At 44.5% G+C, this 23,678-nt stretch overlaps 1 protein-coding gene across 1 annotated transcript in view; it reads right to left on the bottom strand.

Annotated features, from left to right (window-relative positions):
- Window positions 1-23,678, bottom strand: part of TRPC4AP (transient receptor potential cation channel subfamily C member 4 associated protein) — a 34,777-nt gene extending 11,099 nt beyond the window's left edge. Inside the window, exons 1-9 of the mRNA XM_051802763.1 lie at window positions 23,509-23,678; window positions 13,552-13,680; window positions 13,193-13,309; window positions 10,570-10,627; window positions 9,327-9,382; window positions 7,657-7,785; window positions 6,373-6,574; window positions 4,435-4,623; window positions 3,308-3,450 (exon numbers count right to left, since the gene is read on the bottom strand). Coding sequence (XP_051658723.1) covers window positions 3,308-3,450; window positions 4,435-4,623; window positions 6,373-6,574; window positions 7,657-7,785; window positions 9,327-9,382; window positions 10,570-10,627; window positions 13,193-13,309; window positions 13,552-13,680; window positions 23,509-23,628 — 1,143 coding nt within the window. The 5' untranslated portion in view covers window positions 23,629-23,678. The remainder of the gene's footprint in view (window positions 1-3,307; window positions 3,451-4,434; window positions 4,624-6,372; window positions 6,575-7,656; window positions 7,786-9,326; window positions 9,383-10,569; window positions 10,628-13,192; window positions 13,310-13,551; window positions 13,681-23,508) is intronic.

Genomic DNA, 23,678 nt, shown 5'->3' with positions numbered 1-23,678 from the left:
TGCAGCATTATAACCAGCAGCATTTCCAGCAGGTCACTCAAATTTGTGCTATTTACTCAAACACCTGAATGAACACAAAATAGTTAAACCTGATGCTGTTTTACAGGTTTTCATTTTCTCAGTCTTACTTGCATCATAGCTGATGGCCTTTTTGCATTCCTCCTGGCTGTAGCCACCAGCTGCCCCATCTTTGTGGAAATCACATTCCTGCTGCTGGACACCCCAAGTATCACATCCAACTCCTTCCTATCTCACCCATCCTACCTGAGAGATTGCAAAGCTTGGAGTCCTCTAGTGCTCCAGTATTTTAAAATGCTATTGGACACTTTGATCTCGTCACAAGCCTCCAACAAGACCAGCTCTGAGGAATCTCTCCAAACAAAGAGCTCCCTGTATTCTCCCTGTCCCTCCACAGCCAGTGTGGCACAGGCACAACAGGAGGAAGCCAAGTGGGTGAGCTGCCTGCAAGAGCCTCAGCCCTCACCACAGGAAAAGCTCTCCATGTTCCTAGTTTTAACTCCTGAGTCTGCTCCCTTCTAAATGACTCATCCCCAATTTCAAATGTGTCTTGTTCACTTTTAGTTTGCTCAGCTCTAAAGCTCTCACCTTACAGGAGCTGCATGACAGTCACTGCCTTTGTATCACACTCTCTCCCAGACCTCAAACTCATTACAACTACCTGGGGATGCCAAGGCAATCCCTGCTCTATATTTACCCTTCAAACTCCTTGGATTTTTTCCTACTGCTGCCCACCTTCACATGAACTGGCCTAGTGCTTTCTCACCCCTAAAACGTGAGGTTCTGCTGTGTGCAGTGTGGCTCCTTACAACAGGAGCAAGCAAATCACCTGATGGCTTTTCACCCCAACACTGTCTGCAGGACAGCCCAGAAAAATATAAAAGGAGAGTAATTTAGGGTGTGACCACAGTGAGAAGGAAGCAAAGGCACAGGTCTGAGAGAAACACCACTTATCCCCAAGGGTGAGCTCACCCCCGAGGTGGCAGCAGGCAGAGCCAAGTCACTGCTACCACAGTTATCAATTTATGCAAATTAGCCAGCAATCAAGTTCACACCAAGGATTTAGAGTAAACTGGTTGAGTCTGGGAAGCTGCACAATGCCTCAAGCAAACACCAGACCATTTTGTTGCTTGTCGTGGTGGACTGAAGCAGGTTTGTGATGCCCTTTAGAAATTCCATGCAAAATGAATCCAACCTAAAACCAGTAAGTCCTTTGGCTGCTCAGACTGGAATCACAGATCCTGTGCTTTTATTCCCTCGTAGAGAAGGGACACCACCAAGCAGCTGCAATGCTTGCCAGTGAGTGTGGTACTGCAGGCACTGCTGTCCCTCACTCTGGAGCTTTCCATGGAGAACAGCTCAGCTCCAGTTTTCATCTGCCTGGCTCAGGAAGGGAAACTGGATTCACATCTGCCACACAAGTTTTATGCAGATGAAGGAATGAAGGATATATTATGTGTTTCAAAGGCAAAGGATTTCACAAGAAGTATCTGGGAATGAAGTAACTCAAATCTTTCAAGAGTTCAATTCCAGTCCCCCTGTATCAGTCCTGGGGAGGAGGTGAACTGCATGCCAGCTTTATCCTTAGTTTTCCCATCTGCACGGGGGCAGAGAGAGCAGATGAAGGACAAAGAGTTGTTTTCTCAGGAAATTAAAAAATAAATTCAGCTTCAAAGCTGGCTGTTTCAGCAGCATATTTTCTGCCTTGTCATATCTGACAGGAACACACTGGAGCTGACCCAGGGAGGGAAGGAATCCAGCTCCCCGAAGCAGTGGCAGCAGAATGAGTGCAAGCTGCAAGCTGTTTTTGCAGTATCTATAAAACTGCATTCCTGTGGTGAAATCAGGCAGCAATGAATTATCTGGCTTGATACAATGGAAAAAAATAGTCCTCCTAACGGATCCATGTTCTGGTAGTTCCAGTTACATCTGGGCTTTGTTTAAATTTTATTTTATGCCCAACAGAAACAGCATTTCTAAAAGGAATGACAACAGTTGCTTATGGTAGTGATTGTGGTTTCTGCAACAATTGCTAGTCCCCTCTTATAGAGAATTTATTTAATTTTAATGCCAAGTATCCACTTGAATGGTTTGGGTTGGAAGGGACCTTAAAGATCATCCAGTTCCACCCCCTGCCATGGGCAGGGACACCTCCCACTAGACCAGGCTGCTCTAAGTCCCATCCAAGCTGGCCTTGGACACTCCCAGGGATGGGGAGTCCACAACCACTTCTGTAGGTTCAGAGTGAACAGGTTAGTTATGTTTGGGACTGCACTACAACTGCACTTCTATTTTAAATTCAGATCAAGAGATTTAAGAGACTGGTGAGTGTTTGTGACTTTGATGCAGTGGGAGGTCACCAGCAAAGGCCAAAATACTCAAGATAAATGTGCTTGAGCAACTGCCCCCCAACACAGCCACTCCTGCCCAATACAATAGCCCCTCAACAACTCTCACCAATCTGGCCCTCCCAGTCCCTTCCATTCACACCAATTTGGCCTCCCAGTCTCCAGGGCATGTGAATGTCCCTGCTGTCCTGAGCTGCTCTGCTGAGCTGAGTAGACTGACAAAGCTGGAAACCTGTCAAAACTGCACCAAGGACTGCTTTTCTTTTCCCTGCACAACATGCTTTTGACCCATTTAAATCAAACCACAGCCAGGCTGCAGGGACTGGTTCTCCATAAGCCTGTGTGAGCCTGGGAATAATTTTTTTTTTTTTCATTTCAAAAGGAAGAAAGGCAAAAGGAACAGATGAGTGGGGTTACCAGGCAGTGATCAGTGCAGACAGCACTGAAGTGCATTCTCTCAGCTCAGAGTTTAAAATTTGCTCACACTCAGCCAAGACATGGGAATCTGCTGCAAAAATCACCCACTCACACCACGCCAGAGAGTTTCCAAAAGTGAAAGCAGCCAAGGAAGGGGAAGGTACAAAGGGGCTCCATCCAAACAGGTCACCAGGAGGGGTAAGAAGGTCTGGCTCCTGTAGCATCCAGGTACACCCACACACTTCCTCACACAGAGGGACAGGATCCCCATGCAGGAGACATCCTCCTGCATCCATCCTGCACCAGAGCAGCAGCTCTGGGGGGACTGGACCCCCACCCTTGTGCCCAGCCCTGTTTCCCAGTGGAACACTTCTTGTGTGTCCAGGCATGGCTGCCACGATGGGCTCTGCCCAGCTTTGTGCCTTCAGCTCTGCCCTCCCTGTTTCTGTGCCCACCACCTAATTAATGAGCACTGAGGTTCAAAGGGACATCAGCTGCCTGTGTGACCATGTCCCAGGGCTCACCTGATTCCTCTGCCTCCCCATGAGCAGCACACAGAGAACGTACAACACCTCCAGCTTGTACATGATCTCGTGCATGATCTTCATGGACTGTGGGAGCTGTGTCCGTGTTGAGCTGTTGGCCAACCCACTTTCATCTGAAGACTCTGAACAAGATGGCAAAAATGTGAGCCTGAGGCAGCTTCAACAGCAAGGATTTGTTACAGTTATTACTTTTACACCCAACACTGCAGGTGTAGGACCAGCCCCTCTGCTTGAATCTTCCTCTCAGCTAAAACCAGTGATGTACAGCAAAAAAGCAATTTAAATCACAGAAGAGAAAAAAAAATATAGCTGGAAATTTAGAGATAAGTTTTTAAAAATTGTTTGTCCATCATAAGCTCAATGACCTAAAGTAAGTAGGCTCATCTAAATGAATTAATAGACTACTGCACCAGGACATGGCAGAAAAGGTAATGAAAGCAGGGATGAGAGATCAGAAGCATTTACTATTGATATACTTTCACTTCAGACCTCAGGATCAGTATTCTTAGGCCACAGTTAAATAATTTTCATAACCCTATGCAGAATTACCCTGCTAAGGGCAGAAACAGGAGTACTAAGTACTTTGAGTTTTACAAGACATACCCTGCATTTTTGTAATACCAAAGGGTGAAGAAACAAACCACACATGTGCTTCAAAGCATTTTCCTTCAGTTGTATTAACTGGAATAATTATTTTTCTTCAATTACTTACTCCATTTTGCTGAAACTAGATTGCCTTTTTAAAGAAGGGGCCACTTACTTGGTATGAAGCATTTGAAACCAAAGCCATCAGCCAAAGTTTTAGAGGAAAATGCTGGTGAAGTCACTCACCTCAGAAGGGTTGTTTTGCCTCTGCAGGGAGATTAGTGCTGAGGATGTACAGCATTACAGGGTTATCTAGGCATGCAAAGGGCACAGACTGCTGAAGGACATTTCCTACCTATTCTGCTAACTTTAATCAGGAAAAAAAAAAATCACTGCTACATGAGAACAAACTGGGAATAAGACCTAACTGCTGATATTTCTGTTTGAAAGGAGAAGCAACACGTGGCAAACCCTGAAGAAGGTTAAGATGTACACCAGCTGAAGGAATGCAAGCCAGGTACCTGTACTGCTCTGCTCTGCCTCTTCATTTGCCACTCTCATCAGTGCATCCAGAACCAGTGCATTGTCCAGCCAGGTGTACCACTCCTCCAGCTCCTGCAGGAAGCTGGAAGTACCTGTGGTTTCAGACACTTTCCGTGTTGCCAGTTTGCACAGTCGCTCTATGAAGCCTGGAATATTCAGAAGTGTAGCTGAAAAAAAAAAAAAAAAGAAAAATAACTTTATTCCTATTTAAAGATCAACACAGCAGTCATCAAATTCTCCACGCCACAAGGTACCAAAACATCTGCATCAGGGATACAGAAGAGTATGGTTAAGAAGATCTGGTCAAAAAGATCCAAAGATGGAAGAAGTCAGTGCAGCCTCCTATTAAGGACTGGAAGAGAGTTTCATATCCCAGGAATAATTCAGTGCTGTTTTCCAGTCCACAGTGACTCAATATCGAGGAACTGATCTGGCTGAAAATTAAGCTGGCAGAAATAAGGCAGCAGCCCTTGGAATGGGCAGCTCCACACCCCCTTTCCTCTGTGTGATGCTCCTCCTTCATTTTCCCTCCCGTGGTGTTTGTCTCGTAGCAAACTGAACTGGCTCACTGGAATAGCTGGGAGGAAAGCCCTCAGCTTTCTAAGTAATGGTTTCCTGAATTAGATCACCAAGGAGCAAAACAGATGGGGAATACACCAGAGCAGCCCCAGGTTTGAGGCTTTTAATGGTGAAACTGCACCTTTAGAAGGAGCAGTGCAAGAACAGAAGTCACTGCTTTGCAAAATGCTTGGAGAGCTGCATTTTGCCCTCAAGTTTTCACAGAATAACTTAATTACAGGACCTGTTTATTAAAGATACATAGCTAAGGCTCCACTTCACTACACACTTGCAGATGCAAGTGGAAAAAGACAAAGAATTTGGCCATTAACATTATAAGAAAGAGTTTGATCTTTGAAAGGATAAGTTCCCTGATAAAATTTTTAAAGTAGAATATATATTTTATAATCTCAGAATCAGTCTCTAATTGTGCACACAAAAAATGATTAGTTAAACATTTGCTTGGCTAAGTTCAGCTCTGGAGGATCCAAGCTTATTAAGTTCAACTGATTTAAATTAAACTTAGTACCCACACCTACCCACACTTGTCCACTGCTCTTCACAAGAGAATTCTGGCTATGCCAGGGTAGAAAATACACCCTTCCCTTTAAAGTTTCTCAGCTGCTGTATTATGCTACTCACCTCTCAGTGGATGCAGTTCTCACATCTGCTTCAGAAGCTCAAATGCTTTTCAGCACAGTAAGAGCTGAAAACAGCAGATTCTACATTTGAGGGTACTTCAATTTAACTTTTCCAATTCCTACTCATCCTTCTAGGCAAGGCTTTTGCACTTGAGAAGCACTCAGCAAAATAAAGAAACCTACACTGTGCCCTAAGTTAAAGCTGAGATGAGACCCACAGATTTCCAAGGCTGCTTTGGTAACAGTGGGCAACATAACTAACATTAAACACAATTTCCTTGTTGACAAAGACAGACATCCTGCTCAACACAGCATCAGATAAAATCAGAGAGGAACTGCTCCAACAGCAACCACCTGCACACAGTTTAAGTTCAGAAATCGGTCTTTTAAGGAGGACACAGAATTACCAAGAGTTGCCATGGACATGACTGAGGCATAGAAAGCAAATCCAATTATTTTAAGCCACTCAGTTCATCAGAGAGTGCTGAAATGACAGAAATTAACCCACCTAATTAGCAACACCACATCAACCCAAAAGCTACAAAGTAAAGTTCATTAACAGGAAAGACTGTTTCCTGAGGGATAAAGAAAATAAAGAAAAATGCTCTGCAAGACACAACACTTTCAGTATCCTCCAGAAACATAAGTGACATTGAAAAGGGGAAAATTGAGATTACTATGGAGATCACTGTGATTTGTTCACAGTGTAACAATTACCTTGATTAATCTCAGCTCGAGAAGGACCCAGGTTTTTTTTCTGCTGGGCATTTTTGGCAAGAAGTGTGTGCTTGTCATCACTGCCCGTGTCGAGCTCAGAAATGGTGACAGCCAGGATCCTGCAGAAGTTTGCCAGCTGCTGCTGGTCAAAGCTGGACACAAGGCTGGCCAGGTTGGGAATATCATCCAGCTGGATCATTTCCTGGAGAAGGCAACACCAACTGAGTCACATGTGACGTTCAATAAGTGAACACAGATCCTCCCTGGGGAGCTCTGGGGGTTATTCCAATGTTAGGAAAGGAGAAGCAAGTGAAGAGCCTGAAAGCAGCTGGGATTTACACCTGCTGTACAGACATCCATATTTTAAAGACTAGATGTTTGCATAAAATTTGGGGGCTTTTTTTAACTAAAAACCCCACAAACCAATTTAATACATAAATTATGTTTGGGTATTAAAAGTTTCAATTTTGTTTTCCACTTCTGTATCTTCTTTGAAACTCACAGATAAGAATCACCTTTCAGATTACTTTTCAGTTTTTTCATCAAAAGATCTTTTTAATAAAAAGAGGGTGAAAATGGTTGTCAGAAAAACACCATTTTTGTTCAGATAAACTAAGCTTGTTTCCTACTTATTTCAGGAAGTACATCTACCTCAACCTTACTCTAAGTAAAAAAGTATCAAGTTACAGACTCCTGACTCTCTCCACAAAATGTACATGGACACTGTTCATTCAGGGTTTTCCCAGGATTACACCATTAATATTTTATTTGCATCACATCAGAGAACTCAATTAAAAAAACAACCCCAGTCTGTGCAGAAGAAAAGTGTCCTGTTTCCCCAGCCTACAACTTGTTTGAGAGGTGACAAAGCCCAAGGTAAGAGAGAAGGACAGGAGGCCCTTCCAGATGTCATGAAGACAAGTATAATGTGTGAAGTGTAATCAGAAGGCAAGGATGAAAAATTAATTTATATGAGGTTCATTTCCTTTATTTGAAACACTGGCTGTACTTTAATGACAGTGAGGTACTCAGATGGTGGGTGCTCACCTCCCATCATCCTCTGAGCTATGGAAAAGCATTGCAAGGATGATTCCACATCAATAGTGTGGCTTCTCTATGAGATGACTGAAGTTAATGATCACTGTGAACAGTCAGGTTTCAAATAAACTACAAGTGGGACTGGCAGCTTAAGAGGACTATCCTCAGCAACTCTTCAAAGCAACAGCTCTTTCCTCCACTGGCCTGAAAAGCCATACAAATAAATCAAAGAAACCAGTAACTAACCTTTTTAACTCCCAGGATATCTTCAATGAGCGTTGCAGTTTGTAGGAATGTCTTTTTGTTTGTCATCAGTGTAAACAGGAACAGCACAAAGTCGTTTCTTTCTGCCAGTCGCCTCGTGACTCCTTCCGTCTGCAAAGCAGCACAGACCCCTCAGAGCCCACCCTGAGAAGCCACATCTCACAGCACATGCAGGACACAGCCCTGCAGATGGTGTGTTACTGACCCAGGTCCTGGCACCAGGAAAAGCTGGGTTTATGGCCACCTAAACCAACCCCAGTCCTTGTCTGAAGGTAACAGGAGCCTGCAAAACCGACAGGCTCCGTGAGGAGAGGCTTCACCTCAGAGTTGTTTACTTGCCTGAATCCAAACTAAACACTGCCTGCCTGGCAGCACTCCAGAGAGGCTTGTCTCTGCTTTCCCATACAAACTGTCACCAGCTCCATGCCCTGATATGCAAATGCAGCCACTCCTCAACCCTCAGCACCGCTCTCAGTTTGAGTCACCCAAATGCAGCACTGGCCTAAATGAACCTGGTGATGAACCCAAAAGTCACACTGAGGCCTGAACTTGAGTTCAGCACTGAATTTAAGACTGGCTTTCATGCTCTAATCATTACAGACAAGTTTCATGCTCTGAGCTCTGCTGAGAGCACAGCCAGGCTTCCCTGGAACTTAAAACTGCATCCTCACTGCCTATAAAGCTGCCTGCTCTGTGTGACTGGCATATCACCAGTGCTCACAGAACTACACTGGCTTAGACAGTTCCTCAGTATCTACACATTAATATTGCACACACACCATTTCTGTGATCCTGCACACTTCTCATTCAAGAGACAGCAGTAATACCAAAGTGAATTAAAACAGCAGCTACTCTAAAAATTGCAAACTTGCTTCTTTCACAGTTTGCAGAAGTAGCATTACCCGTAGTTAAAAAAATAAATCATCTAAGCCAAGAAGAAAGCATTCCTTCTCTTCCCCCTGCCATGTGTGCAGATCCTCAGCAGAGAGACATGATTGTGTAAGACTCACACTCTGGAGATCAGGTTGATGCCTTCAGAAGAGCTCCAAGCCACCAACCACCTCTCTTCTTTTTAAATTTTTGTTAAACAACGTTCCCTGGGTTATGGCATAATGAAGTGTGTGATGAAGTAAACAATCCTGAGGATGTTCCCTGCATGCATAATTGGAGGCCTGTGCTTTTAGCTTCAGAATTTTAATGACAAGGTATTTCCACAGGCCTTTAACCCAGCACCTTCCTTAGTGCTGCTCTGCCATCCACAGAGCTGAACTAAACTGATACCCAGAATACGAAGGAGTTGCAGGATCAAACTTAAAACACTGGGTCAGCACCAGTTCTGAACAAGACTAGCTGCAGCTGGAGTTAACAGGGATCTGTTTCCAGTTTCAAATTCTAAGATGGAACTCAACAAAGGCTGGCATGGCTTTCCTACTGAAACACAGAGACAGAAAGATCCAAACCAGAGGATTTAAACTTGACTAAGGAACTGTGTAACACACCAAAATACAGGGCAGTCCTGTATTTAACTGAAGGAATTTTCATATAAAGCTTCAGAGTAGGTTTAAAGTACACTTAAGAGTCTGTATATTGTTTTATCAAGTGGCACCTGTAAAAAGAGACCAGCAGAAGACTTTTGCAGCAGTTGTACTTACACACAGACATGTGTTGTACAGTATGCTGAGACAGTCCTTGATGAGGTCATCACTTACTGCAAAGGAGAGAACAGTCAGTCACCAGCCACAGGCTGCCAAGGGACACCAATGCCAAGGAGTGCCATGGAAAGCCATAAAATGGAGGGGAATTGCAGGCTGCTACCTCAGATCACATGTGCAAATGCCTTGGAGGATAGAAACTGGAAGAAGGACTCAAACCGCCAGGGTTAGATGGGATATTGGGGAGAAATCCTTTCCTGTGAGGGTGGGGAGGCCCTGGCACAGGTTGCCCAGAGAAGCTGTGGCTGCCCCATCCCTGGAAGTGTCCAAGGCCAGGTTGAACGGGGCTTGGAGCAACCTGGGCTAGTGGAAGGTGTCCCTGCCCATGGCAGGGGGTGGAACTGGATGATCTTTAAGGTCCCTTCCAATCCAAATCATTCTATGATTCTCTAAATCTTTACCTGACCTGTTCACATATGAAATTATTTAGTATGGGGAAAAAAAAAATAAGGACAGTTCATGTAGTGTTCTCCACACAGCACCTGGACTTCATAAGAACAGCTTTCCATCTGATTCACTGCACATTTTAATATTTAAAATATGTTTTCAGTACAGCCCTACAGCAGCTGCCTGTAGCTCAAGTTCAAGCCACGTCACCTTTGAAGTTCCCTGGCTGACGGGCACAGAGTGCACCAGGACATTCCCTCTCCTCACAAGGGCTCAGGGAACCAGCAGAGTCACAAACAGGGCAAAAGAAAACACTAAAGCAAAGCTGCTCCAGCAGGAAAGTTGTGCTGAAGCCACTGTACCCCCTTGGCAAAGTTCTCCTCACAGCAATGTGGAAGTGAGTCAGGAGAACAGCACACCTTTTATCTCACAATCTCCGTAGCTCCTATTACATAAACAATGTTTTGTGGCTTATTATTAAAAATTGCTCACTGTAGCTGTAGCCACAGTAGCAATAAGAGTTTCCACTGATTGCAGATTTAGTTCTTTGAGTGAGGGATGTTGTGCTGAGTGTATGAACCCTCTGGAGCCGTGTGACTATCCCAACAGGTGACTATCCCAAATCCCAGCACGAATCAGTACCACGGAGAACAAAGAGACCAATGATTCATTCCTAAATGAATCAACAGGAAATTGCTGGTATGGAAAGAGAATAACAGAAAAACAGAACAATTTCTGTCTGAATAAGAACACAGGGAAAATTGGAGGGGAAGAGATAAAACATGAATTTACTTACTTTTCTGCTTCTTTTTCTGTGTAATAAGAGTTGGTCTCATGAGAATTTCTACTAAAAGCTGTAACGATAAGATAAAGAATTAAAGGAAGGATCATTTAGATACAAATAACAATTAATATGCCAGTGACAAAGTCAAACCCAGACTTGTCCCTGCTGAAGTCACAGAGGTGAATAATGGAGGCTCTACAATCAACACTCCACTGGTGTCAAAATCACACTGACAGAAAATAGTTGCATTTACCCTGAAGAAACAGTAATGGTTGTACAAAATAATCTCCCACTGGCAAGTTCTAAAGAATTTGAGCCTGCAAAGAATGTGCTTTCACATGCCTCCAGATAAAATCAGGAATGGCTGTCACACATCTCCCAAAATAAGGAATCTTTAGCATTAATCTGTAGAGAAATGCATATTTTGCAAAGGCTTTCCCTAAATCTTTCTGGCCTTCAAACATATTTCAGGTCTAGACATAACAGAATTTAGCTGCTCCAGATTTTAATCTCACTGACAAAAAGCCACTGCTTGTGTACATCACCTTGATCTATACTTATTATATATTTACAGATGTTGTCTCATTTCTATTTAAGGAATGTAACAATCAGTTTTCCAAGACTTAGGACTGTGGTTCTGTTAAATGTAGAACTGATCTTTAGTTGCTCCAGTCTATACCACTGGTTTATCTCAAAACATTTTGAAAAATAAGCAGTTTATTTAAAAATGAGAGTTAACCACTAGAAGCAACTGATAACTCCCCCAAGTACTGCAAAATGCCTCTAGTTTTATAATTGTCAACAGCAATGTAGGCACCACCCAGCTGATCAATAAACCTACAATTTACTACTTGCTCTCTTTAGTCCCACCTTAACTTTGCCCTTCTTTTAATGAACTACCCACCCAGACACAGAGGAAGCCACCTGGAGGCCACATTTTAAGCACTGACAAACAAATAAATAGGCAGCTTTAAAGAGGAACATACATCTTCCAGTAATATTTGTAACAGTAATTGTAGCATCAATAGAGTAGAGAAAAATGACTGCAGCAGTAATGCAGAGCTCATATTAATGGCTCCTGTTTTAAGGAGGAGAATTCACACTTCAAGGTTTGGGGTTTATGGTTTTTTTATGCTTTAATGTTTGTGTTTTAATGCTGTGTGGCAGAAGGCACAGAAAGGGAATTATGAGATCTTATTTCTTGGAATGGGGTTGCATCCAGGTATAAAATCCATGAGGCTTCATCAGTTCATGTGTTTGCACTCTCAGGTCGTATTTTACATGGATTCATATGAAGGGAGGACAATGTGTTTTTATTCTTCCTTGATGTAAAAGCTGTCAGAATCCAAAAATATTACAAAGAACATACTATCAACACATTATAGCATAGAGAATACACTGCAAATTTAGGGTCCTTCAGAGTTTCTCCCTGCAAAACAATCAGTACCAGCAGGTCAGACCGATTCCCTTTCAAGCCCTAGAGCAGGATTTTTGAAAAAAAAAAAAAACAACAAAAAACAACAACACAGCACTGGATTCTATCACTGCCTTTAACCACATTAAACCCACCTGTATCAGCCAAATCTCTGGCCACAGTACCAGGTAGTTACAGCATATCTGATTTTTGCCATCTCCAGCCCAAGAGGAAAAAAAACCACCAAACCCCAACCAGCAAAAAAAAACAACTCACCCCCAACACACACAGATTCTGTGTGTTAAAATCATTCCTACAGGAAGTATCACTATTTTCCTTTAAAACCAAGGGAAATTTAGCACATTTTCAGATGAAAAAGTGTTCTAAATTGCTTGGGTAGCTGAAGACTTTTGTCCCCAACCGACAGCACACAGGCAACTAAACCACTGCTCATTTCAAACCAACATAAATACCAGTTTTACTTAAGTAAAGGCATGCTAAGTGTAACAAGAAAGAAGCAGCAAAAACTGCTTAATTAGACAATAAAAAAAAGGGAAAAAAAAGGAAGAGAGTGTCAATTAGTTCATCAGAAAATACAAATCATGTGTTTCTGATGAAAGCCAAGATCCCAGAGTCGGTCACCATAAAACTGACCAAATGGGTATTTCTGTAAGGTAGAATTAAAACAAATAAACAAAAGGATAAATTGCCAGAATGTCAAGAGAAAACTTACAGTTCTTTAAAAAAACACTTTTCCATAGATGAAGCAATAAACACAGACAAGGTGGCTAAGAGTGTCCTGGTGTGCTTAAAAAACTGCCACACATGCCTCAGTGGTAAGTGAAATTCTCACTGCTCTGGTTCCAGCTGTAGCATTTCATCTCACAATCAGGAACCATTTGCAACTGTTTTCACTGAGAACTAAAGGTCTCACCTTTTTAAGTTAAAAAGACTGACTGAGTGAAGAAATATCCAGGTTTTCTGGCTATTTATCATACAAGAAAAAGCACATTTTTATGTGACACCTTGAAAAACACACCCCCTCCGTATTTTGATTAACAGAAACAGGCACAACTCCAATGCTTAACATCAAATCAGTGAAGTCATTTTGTAGCTCACATTTAGGAGCTTCAAAGGTCTCAGAGACCTCACTGAAGAGATTTCTCAGGGGTGTGATTATCATGCAGAAATGTTTTGATATTATTGAAAAAACGCACTCACATCGACTCCTCCAAATAAGTCAAACGTGTATGTATTTGGGAAAGTGGACTCTTGAGCAGCTTTTCTATCTTCTGTAACATATGCCATGGCTTCCATTGAAAGAAGGGGAGAAATTTCCTGCATGGAGCAAAAAAAAAAAAAAAGAAAAAAAATCAAGAGATGGTTCCAGAAGAAAACTGCTCATCAGTATAAACACAATTATCTCCCACGATCTGTGTGATCTACTGACTAATCATTACCTGCATTCCCAGCCCATTTTCAGACATATTATCATGCAAACAGCTTCAAAAATTAGTTAGAATTATGATCCCAGCAGACAAAATCCTGCCTGGCTGTAGGAAGGACAGTGCAGGCAGTACCTTTAGGATGCTTTGGCACTGGGAGAAGTCGCTGTTTGGGTGGCTGTGCTCATACAGCTTCTGCAACAGCAAGGGAATCCCATTCCATTTTGCTTGCTTGTCTCTCTCCTTTAACAAGGCCTCTGTGATCTGCAAGGAAGAAACAACATGATTCCCATGTGTCCAATGCTTCATAAGCAGGAAAATATAACCTTATCACCTCCCTCATGTCAGCAACGGAATATCATGGCAAAACAGCTTGCTGTAGAGAGTACCACTCCAAAATCCAGCACCTCTTTCCATGCAGCAGTTTATCCAGGACTGGGAGCTGCAGAATTTCACAGTATCTGAAGCAGGGCAGGGCTCCAAGCAGATTTTGTCATTTAGAGCACTTCATCTCATCCTGCATTTTTTTATTGATCATGTATGTTAAAATGGGAACACATTAGTCTCTAAATAATTCCATTAGCAGCACTCCAATTGACAGGTCAGTGAGGGAGGAACTGGGTGCCCTTGCCACTATCCCAAATTAAACTAGTCTAAGGTGTAGAACACAAAAGATGGAAAGGCTTCATTACTTGAAATGAGTATTACCTCAGCCAAGTCCCTGAAGCCATTCTTGGTCACAGCACTGACCCAAACCACGAAGATTGACAAGCAAGCTCCAGAAGAACATATCAAACATACAGGGGAAATTCCCCTCTGTTATAAATGGAGACTACCACCTAAATCAGTAGAACAGCAACATTGGCTGAGAAAGAGGCTGCAGCCATAAAAAAAAGAACACCTTGGCATTTGCTACTACGCTTGTCCAAACTTTCTTCAGGTTTGTCCTTCTCACCGAAAGATTAAAAAAAAAATTCTCAATAATCACCACTGTATTTTACACCTGAAAAAAGAAATGAAGTAGCAGCACAAGACTAAAATATTCTGCTTTGAATCCACAAAAAATGTTTTGAAGCCTGAACACTTGCAGGTTAACGCCAGCAGAAGCTGCAAAGGAGGAGCTCTTTGGTAAAGTTCACCATCCAGCCAATGCTGACCAAAATTTAACTCCCTTCCTTTATGGTATTTCAGAAGTACCTACACCAACCCCCAAGCAGGGAATTATTCATGTACAGAAAGGTAAAGCAGACAATAATTACAGCCAGCAGGATTTCAAGGCAACATTTAGAACATAGATTATCCTGACTTTGAAGGGACCCCCAAGGATCATCCAGTCCAACTCTGGCCCTGCACAGACACCCCAACAATCCTACTCTGTCCCTCAGAGCGTTGTCCAAACCCTCCTGGAGCTCTGGCAGCCTTGGGGCTGTGCCCACTGCCCTGGGGAGCCTGTTCAGTGCCAACCACCCTCTGGGGGAAGAACCTTTTCCTGAGATCCCACCTAACCCTGCCCTGGCACATGTGTGGATTTGCTCTTACTCCTAGGCCTAAACCTCTAAGCTGCTCTCATTCTGACCCTTCCTGTGGTTAACTGAGCTTCCCTCCCTCCTTTCTTGTTAATAATTAACAGCCAGGAAATCTCACTCATTGTTTCAGCCAAGACATCCTCCTCAGATACACCTCAGTGTGCAATTCCAAAGGGCCACTCAAGTCCTGATTAGACAATTATATGCAAATATACCCCAATTTCTGCTGACAATTTAACCCTTTTCTCTGCTTGTTAAACAGGAAGACCAGAAAACTGATGCAAGCCCTTGAAAACTCAGCTTGGCAATGCAGCTGCAGTGGGTCCTCATCCTTCCAAGCTTCCCAGATACTTAGGGGTCTTTTCCTGATGAAATTCCTAAATTTGCAGGTAACTAAGAACTTCAAGGCTCCTGAAGTATCAGTTCAGGTATGAAGAATCAAGATTTCTTGCTACAAGGGGTGACTGAAGCAGCAAGAGCAGATCTGGAACACAGGGTCAAAAACTGGGGAGACTTTTTTACCTTTTCCCTGCTTTCTGACTTCTGGATCAGAGTAATCAACCAGCACTGCTGGAGAATGACACAGAGTTTCCTTCTGAGGAGGAGAAATAACAAAGGGCAAACCCAGAATGTCAAAATGGCTTCTTATCGTGTGGACTCCAGGTCGGCTCCTCTGAAGTCACAGATTCCCATTTCTCCTTGTGATTCCTGGCACACAGGGAGCCAAAGGAGCTTCTCCACCACCCCATCCCAGGTGTGGGAGGAGCACACAACCCCAGGGGCGGTGGAGGAACTGGATTAATGACTGGGTAAAGTGCAAAGAACACACAGCAAAATGCCAGGGAAAGAGTCCAACTCTGGCTCCAGCTGATGGGAAGATACCCCAGGCAGAGATGACGTGCTTGGGCTGCAGCTCAGGTTCCAGCAGCAGAGTTCAGTATCCAAGTGCTCTCTGGAAAGGCCAAAAGCCCTTAACTGACATTAAAATCTTGTCCTGGGCTTAACATCACTTTGTTAATCTCACATACACTCTTGGTTTGGGGCAGGATCCATCCCCACTCCCATTTTTGTACTCCCTGTCCTGGGCTCCCAGAGACAGCCACAGGAAAAACTTTCAGAGCTGAAATTCTGAAGGAGTGAAGCAAATGTTTCCTTGTTCTCATCATCTTTTAACCGCTTTCAAAAGAAAAAAAAGAAAAAAAAAGGCAATTTTTCTTTCTCTTGATTTAACATGTCTTTGGTTTCATGGCAAGCTCTGGCCTGTGGTCCCTGTTCTGTGTTTATGAGGCTGCCCTGGCTCTGGATGTTTCCATTGTGGCCGGGTGGGATTTGCCAACGCAAAGATTTGGGATTCTCTGAAGGGATTCAAATTCAACCCGACTGTATGGAGCTGTCTTTCCTCACAGCCATTTTGGTTAAAAACTGCATCTCTCCATTTCTGTACCAGCAGCCAGTCAATGGTTTTCATTTATAAACAAAGGTGGTTTTCTTCTTGGCTCTTTCTGGGCAAATTTTACTGAATAGTCATCAGTAAAATGGGTTCCTTTCCTCTGTAGAAATTTCTGGTCTCATCCAAGCAGGGTAAGTGCAACCCAACACTGATTTCTCAGAGATTTTGTTCACTCACTGAAAAATTCTGGCTAAAATACCTGAAATCTTGCACACAAAGCTTGAGAAGTTGGGTATTATCCAGCAAAGGGGAGGCTGCAGCAGCCCAGCTGGAAATGGCATCCACAGTTGTGGTTTCCTGGATCCTGCTCCCCAGCCAGGTATCACCACCTCCCCAGGAGCATCATCCATCTCCCCCTACTCCAGCTATGTCATGGCAGCGTGGATTTGCCAGAAGGGCAATCAAAGGCTTTCCAGAGGATTTAAGTACAGAGTTAAAAATGTGTCCTCAAGCCCATCCATGACTGCAAGGTAGAGCAGACCAAGGGGTTTTCTTTTTAAAGTCTCCTAAGGAACTGGGCCCAGGATTTCCCAGGAGATTGCTCCAAAGACTGATAACTACCACAGTTATACATTCCTACTACACAGTTTAAAATAACTTTTATGCATAATTTTTCTTGGAAGTATAAAAAGGGCTGAACAAAGACTGCACTCAAGTCTTAATATTTCTTTCTAATCCTCCTGTCTTTTAAATCCTTCTAAAGATCACAGAATCACAGAATAGATTCACAGAATATCCTGAGCTGGAAGGGACCCCCAAGGATCATCCAGTCCAACTCCTGGCCCTGCACAGACACCCCAACAATCCCACCCTGTCCCTCAGAGCGTTGTCCAAACCCTCCTGGAGCTCTGGCAGCCTTGGGGCTGTGCCCACTGCCCTGGGGAGCCTGGTCAGTGCCAACCACCCTCTGGGGGAAGAACCTTTTCCTGAGATCCCACCTAACACTCCCCTGACAGCATCCATTTGCAAGATGGTCAGTAAATAATGATGAGTAATATCGAAATCTCCATGAAGTTCTATGTTTTTACCTAAGTCCACCCCTTGATCAGTTTAGTTTCCCTCTCATTTCTCCCCTCCACTCCTCCTCCAGGCACAGCCCCTCCAGCAGCAGCAGCAGCAGCACATCCTCCCTGCTCTGTGCCCCTTCCCCTGCCCAAACATTTGTTACTGCCCTGAGACCTCTTGTAGCCACAACTGCTTCCAAGTCCCTTCCCCTTCCAGTGAGGATTTTCCTTCCCATCTGTGTTCCTGCATTTTCATCTCCCTACAAAGCAAACCCCTGATTTTCCAAACCTTCCCGCCCCCTTTGCCGAGCTCTGGTCAGTGACACATCTCTGTCTTCCCAGAGCACCTGAAAGCAGCAGAAAAACCAGGAGCTCCTCCTCCCCTTCACTCTCCAGAGTAGGGAGAACAGTTCCCTGATAAAATTCTCTCTCTGTTTCATATTTTACCCTTCAAACATTTCACTGTCTAGCTAAATGCTCGCTCCAGGGGGGCTTTTGCTGTCATCTTTCTAAAAAGCAAAAAGCAGTGACTCAGGTGTCCAGGCATCTTTACAGCTCAAAAGGATTCGTGCTGTGACAGACTTCACAGCTATGACACATCAGTTATGAGTTTCTTTTAATTCCATTTTGCATTGCAACCATACATTAAGGTTGGAAGTGCTTTTAAAAAAAGCAGAATTTTCACTCTTGGTATTTTCCATGACCACTTCTAAAGCACATATTTAAATGCCCTCAAAGTTTAAAAGCAAAGAGGCACAAGATTATGGATCTTGACAAACAGATGCATGCATATTGTCTCTATGTATTTTAATAAAACTGAAGCTTTTCCAGATTCTTCCCTTCAAGTTTTTCAGGCTGTACCTTTAAAAACAGGAAACTAATATTTGTGCAATTAAATATTAAATTTTCCTTGGAACATTAATAACTTAGGAAGTCATCTCTGACAGGCTGCCAGGAGAATGATTATTCAGGATTTTGGGGAGTGCCCCAGCTCTTTATTATATTTTCCTTTCCAGTTGCTAACAACCATCCAGCAGCCTGGCTAAGCTGTCTCCTTCCTCACACAACTTTTCACACAAAAGGCTGTTACGAAGGTAAATGACCTCCTCCCAAGTTTTCCCTTACTGCAGGAACACAATTGCTGGCCTATGGAGTGATTCTGGAAAGAATTCCAAGGGAGAAGCTGTGGGCTGCAGCTCTGGGGCAGAACACCGTGGTCAGTCACCAGTTGGGGCTTTTGCACAGAGCTCTGATCAAAAACATGTCAGAGCCCCCCAGACATTACTCATAAAAAGGATCTCCATCGCTGATATTAAGCCAGGAGAAGTCCATTTAAGAGCACTTATGTCCAGCCTCTCTCCAGCTCCCTGATACTTCAAGTGCAGCTCAAGTTTCCTATAGCTACTGTTCCTCCATCCTCCCCAGCCCCTTCCCTTCTCCTGCCATCCCAAAAGCCAGGTATGAACCCAGGGACACACTGTCCTAGGATAAAGATAAAACCTGACACAGCTTCCAGGCAGGCCTAACCCTCCTAAAGACTCCCAAACTACAGCTCTACTCACTAGGACTGGAAGAAGAGCTGGTCTACCAAGACAAGGAACAGGTCTTGTGAATCCCAAATCCCCACAACATTTCCAAGAGCAGGACAACTCCAACATGGACCTCTGACACCAGCAGCTCTCCAAAACCACTACAGGATCTACCAGAGCAACTAATGTTTGCTTTGATGATTTTACTCTCAGAGAGAAACAGATCAACTAATAAGTGAAATTATATTAACTTCTCAGTGAGCAGTTTTCCTTGGAATTGCCTAAGTTTCTTCTTTAATTCATTTTGAAAGAAAACAAAACCTGCAGGGATATCTAAGGAAAAGCAGAGGGACACGGAATATCACAGCTATAACATTTCTCTTCCCACTCATCTTCGGCCACACAAAAAAAATGAAGACTATTCAAGTCCAACACAACCACTTTTTGAGCATTTCTACTGCATGACAGAGCTCTGGGCCCTGTTACATAATAAAAGCATTTCTAGGCTTTCTAACACTCCCTCGCTGTCCTCTCCTGAAGAGGCCTAAGCTTGCTAAGACCCACACAATTAGAGCTACTCAAGTGGATTATATTCACGTGAATGTTGTTTTGGTGGTGCTGTTTTAAGGAGGAAACTAAAAACTGATTAGAAAACAAAATATTTTTCTCAGAGTTAGGAAGCTACTTCAGCCTGTTGATAACCTGCAAGGGCAGGAGCTGGAAATCTGGGTGTCTGAGGCAGAAAATGTTTTCTTTCCACGGAGATTTTTTTTTCCTGAGTGGATAGAGATTGCCCTGCAAAGGGAAGTGTCTATTCCTAGGGATAGCAGAGCATGAATTACAGCTGGAAAAAGAGGCTCTTTTTTTCCATTCTGATTGTTTCAGCTAAGCCTTGGCAATCCTGTGAGGGTGAGAGCAGTGCTGACGATCAGCTCTTGGGACTGCACCAGCAGCATGTTGGTTTGCCAACAAATCCCTGGTTAGTCCATTATTACACTGCTCTGCCTACAGGGATTCCCATAGCTGCACCTAAATATCTTCTGGTTTCCTGCTGTATCCATGTTTTTCACAGCTGGCTTGCAGCAGATGAAGTGTGTGCCCTCTTGCTAAGGGGATTTCAGCTTGATCAGCTGACCCAAAGTGTTATTTTGCCTTCAAGGAACAGCAGCACAAGCCCCATTAGAGCTTGTTCCCTGTGCCTGTGACACACAGCACAGCTGTGTCCAGAGAGGGACAACACACCAGCCCCCTCACAACCAGTGTTCCTCCTTAGCAGAAAATGTGTGTCACTTCTGGAAAGTTGGTTCACCAGCTCCTGCAAAGCCCCTTCCACTGGCTGTGTGGTCAGTGCAGGGCAAACCCTGGCCCAAGGTTATGCAATCTGATACCAACCTGTGTCCTGGGCAGCAGCTGATGCCAGAAGTATGGATAAAATGGATACAGGAACAGATAATGGCAATATACCCTGAAATCTGATTTATCCATCAACCTTATTATCACAGAATCAATTTAGGTGGGAAAAGATCTCCAAGTCCCCCCTGTGCCTGACCCCCACCTTGTCCCCCACCCCAGAGCACTGAGTGCCACATCCAGTCCTTCCTTGGACACCTCCAGGGGTGGGGACTCCACCACCTCCCTGGGCAGCTCCATCCAATGCCTGACCACCCTTTCCAGAAGAAATTCTTCCTGATGTTCAACCTGAACCTCCTCTGGCACAACTTGAGACTATTTCCCCTTGTCCTGTCCCTTGTTCCCTGGGAGCAGAGCCTGACCCCCCCAGCTCTCCCCTCCTGTCAGGGAGTTGCAGAGCCAGAAGGTCCCTCCTGAGCCTCCTTTTCTCCAGGCTGAGCCCCTCCAGCTCCCTCAGCCCCCCCTCATATGACTGTCTATACTTTTCCCCAACTTTGTTGCCCCTCTCTTAATAATTTACTATTAATAGTAAAGTAAGAGACCAACTGGCAGGAGAGTTGTGGCTCCTGGTAGGTGAGCACAGCAAGAACACCCAGGGATCCAGATTTCAGAGCCTCAGTTGACCTCAAAACTGCCACATATTCAGGGGGCTGCTGCTGTCAAAAATGTTTTTATGTCCCTGTAAGATCAGAGGGATGAACTTTCAGATGTAGGCCTGTCAACAGTGATCCTTCCCAGTTCACAGATAAGCCCCTACTTTTCCTATACAAAAATGGATCTTGAGATCACCTAAAAATAGTACACAAAGCTTTGTTTAAGGATAAATGCCACTGCTGCCCATGGCAGGCACCACAGCAAGGAAGAGTATTCTACAATCTCCCTGAGTTAATATCTTGAGAAGGGTTTACCTTCCTCACAGGACAGCAACAGTGCAGTCCAGGCAGCACATGACCCAAAACTTCCTTCCAGAGGATAGGAAGAAAGAGCTTCAAGGACATTGCCCTGACTTGCTCTAGACCCCAACAGAGCAGCTTGGAAACTCGATCTGCTCTCAGGCTTTTCAGGAGAAAAAGGAGTGGAGAAACATAAGCAAGGGCTCCCACACTGCCACTGAGGAGTGAACTGCAGGAAAACTGGGAACATTCTGTCAAAAAAATAGGACTTAAAAAAAAAAAAAAAAGAAAGCACCCAAAACTGCCTCGTGCTTCTTTAAAAGCTACATCAAAGTGTTTTATATTTAGATCATCTGCAAACAAAAAACTGCTTCAAGGTAAAAGTACAGAGACACATAATTTATAAAGTCCAAAATCATTCAGGGAGTTGTTATTCTCCCTCCCTTAGTCTAAGTGAATCATAAAATGGTCTGGGTTGGAAGGGACATTAAAGACCATCTCGTTCCACCCCCTGCCATGGGCAGGGACACCTTCCACTAGCCCAGGTTGTTCCAATCCCATCCAACCTGGCCTTGGACACTTCCAGGGATGGGGCAGCCACAGCTTCTCTGGGCAACCTGTGCCAGGGCCTCCCCACCCTCACAGGGAAGAGTTTTTTTCCTAATATCTAATCTAAACCTGCTCTCCATCAGTGTGAATCCAATCCCCTTAGTCCTGTCACCCCATGCCATTATAAAAAGTGATTTAAAAGTGTCTTCCCACAGCATTTATGAAGTGCTGGGAGCTCTGTGTATCCAAGCCTCCAGTCTTTCAGGGCAGTACAGGGATGCCAAAATTTTTCAAGTAAAACAAAACAAAACCCCAGCAACCAAAAACCCACCCCAAACTTGGGCAATTCGAGGAGGAGGAGGATGCAAATAGCAGAAGTTTCCTTGATTACTGCAAAAGCTTAGTTATTTGCTTCAGCAAATTCATAAAAGCCCCAAATTAAAACAGCAGCACTGAATTTCTGAGGCAAACCAAAGCCCAGATTGGAGGCATCATGCTACAGATACACAAGTGCACAGGGTTGGTACAGGTTTATCTGACTGAAACTGCAGAACATGAAATAAAGAGCACAGAAGTGGACAGGTAAGTCAGGGAGACAATATTTGTCCAAGTGCTGTACGAAATCCACTCCTAAAACAGTCCCACAGAAATAACTCCCTTCAAAAGAGTAAATACAGGTTTATATTTGTGCAAATTATTTACTTTTTCTCAAGGATTAACCAAACTCGTAGCTGAGCAAGCAGCACAATAAGGACAAAAGAGCTGTGAGAAATCATCTCCTGCTCTTTTACCCATCTCTGCTGCAGAACGAGGCACATTCACGATGAACAAACCTTCCCCCAGTAATTCCTCAGAATCCTTGTTAACCAAAGAAAATACTGTTGTCTGCACTAGTAAATACATTTAAAGGCGTCCCAATTTTTATTCCGTTTGAACTCTTTTAAGCTAGTAAACTATACAATATATTTATGGCTACAATAGTTTAGCTCAACAAATCACCACCCAAAACGCAAGTTCTTTATCCCACATTTCAGCTTCCAAGCCTTTGCACCATTTCGCATTTAATCTGCAAAAATAAACCACAATTATTCTCCATAAAAAAAAAAAAAGAAAATAAATAGTCCATTGTAAAATAAATAGTCCGTGAGCAGGTTATCAAAAAAAAAAAAAAAGAAAAAAAAAGAAAAAATAAGACCCAGCATCAGCACGGGGCAGGCACAGGCCTGGGCTGAGGAGCCGATCCCATTTCCCAGCATTATCAGCTGGGAAAGACGACAAATACGGAACCCAGACCCGGAGCAGGAAAAACCACGGGGCCCAAAAAGGATTTTCTCGAACCCCCAACACCAGGAGGTCGCCTTTGTGCAGGAAATACACCTTAATTTCCACGCCGCATTGTTCCGGCCGAGGAGCGGAGGGGGCCGGGAACGGCTCTTTAACAGCCCGGAAAACGCCCGTCCTGCGGGGATGGGGGGACGGCGGGGGAAGGCAGGGACAGGGACACATCCCTGCGGCGGGGACGCCCCTCAGCGCGGCGGCGAGGCCGGGAGGGCTCTGGGGAGCCCCGGCACGGCCGAGCGGGCCCCGCCAGGCCAGGCGGGCTCTCGGCGGCCCCGCAGAGCCCCGGGAGCGCCGTGCTCGGCCGGGAGCTGCCGCACCCCCAGCCCCGCACCCCCCCCACACACACACACACCCCGCACCCCCTCACACACCCCCCCGGGCCGCCCTTACCTGCGCCCCGCGGGTGAGCCCGCGGCCGCTGAGCTGCCCGCGCCGCAGCTGCGACACGATGTTGGTGGTCGCGGCTCGGGCCCCGCGGGCGCCGGGGCCGCCCCTCGCGATGGCCGCCATGGCCCGGCTGGGACCCGATCCGAGACAAACAACAAGCGCCGCCTCGGCCC

This window comes from Manacus candei, unplaced genomic scaffold, assembly GCF_025592945.1.
Source record: "Manacus candei isolate 608988 ecotype Guabito, Panama unplaced genomic scaffold, ASM2559294v1 h1tg000057l, whole genome shotgun sequence".
In the NCBI taxonomy this organism is placed as follows: domain Eukaryota; kingdom Metazoa; phylum Chordata; class Aves; order Passeriformes; family Pipridae; genus Manacus; species Manacus candei.
Note: the sequence above shows the minus strand (reverse complement) of the source record. Positions and strands in the feature narration are given on the sequence as shown.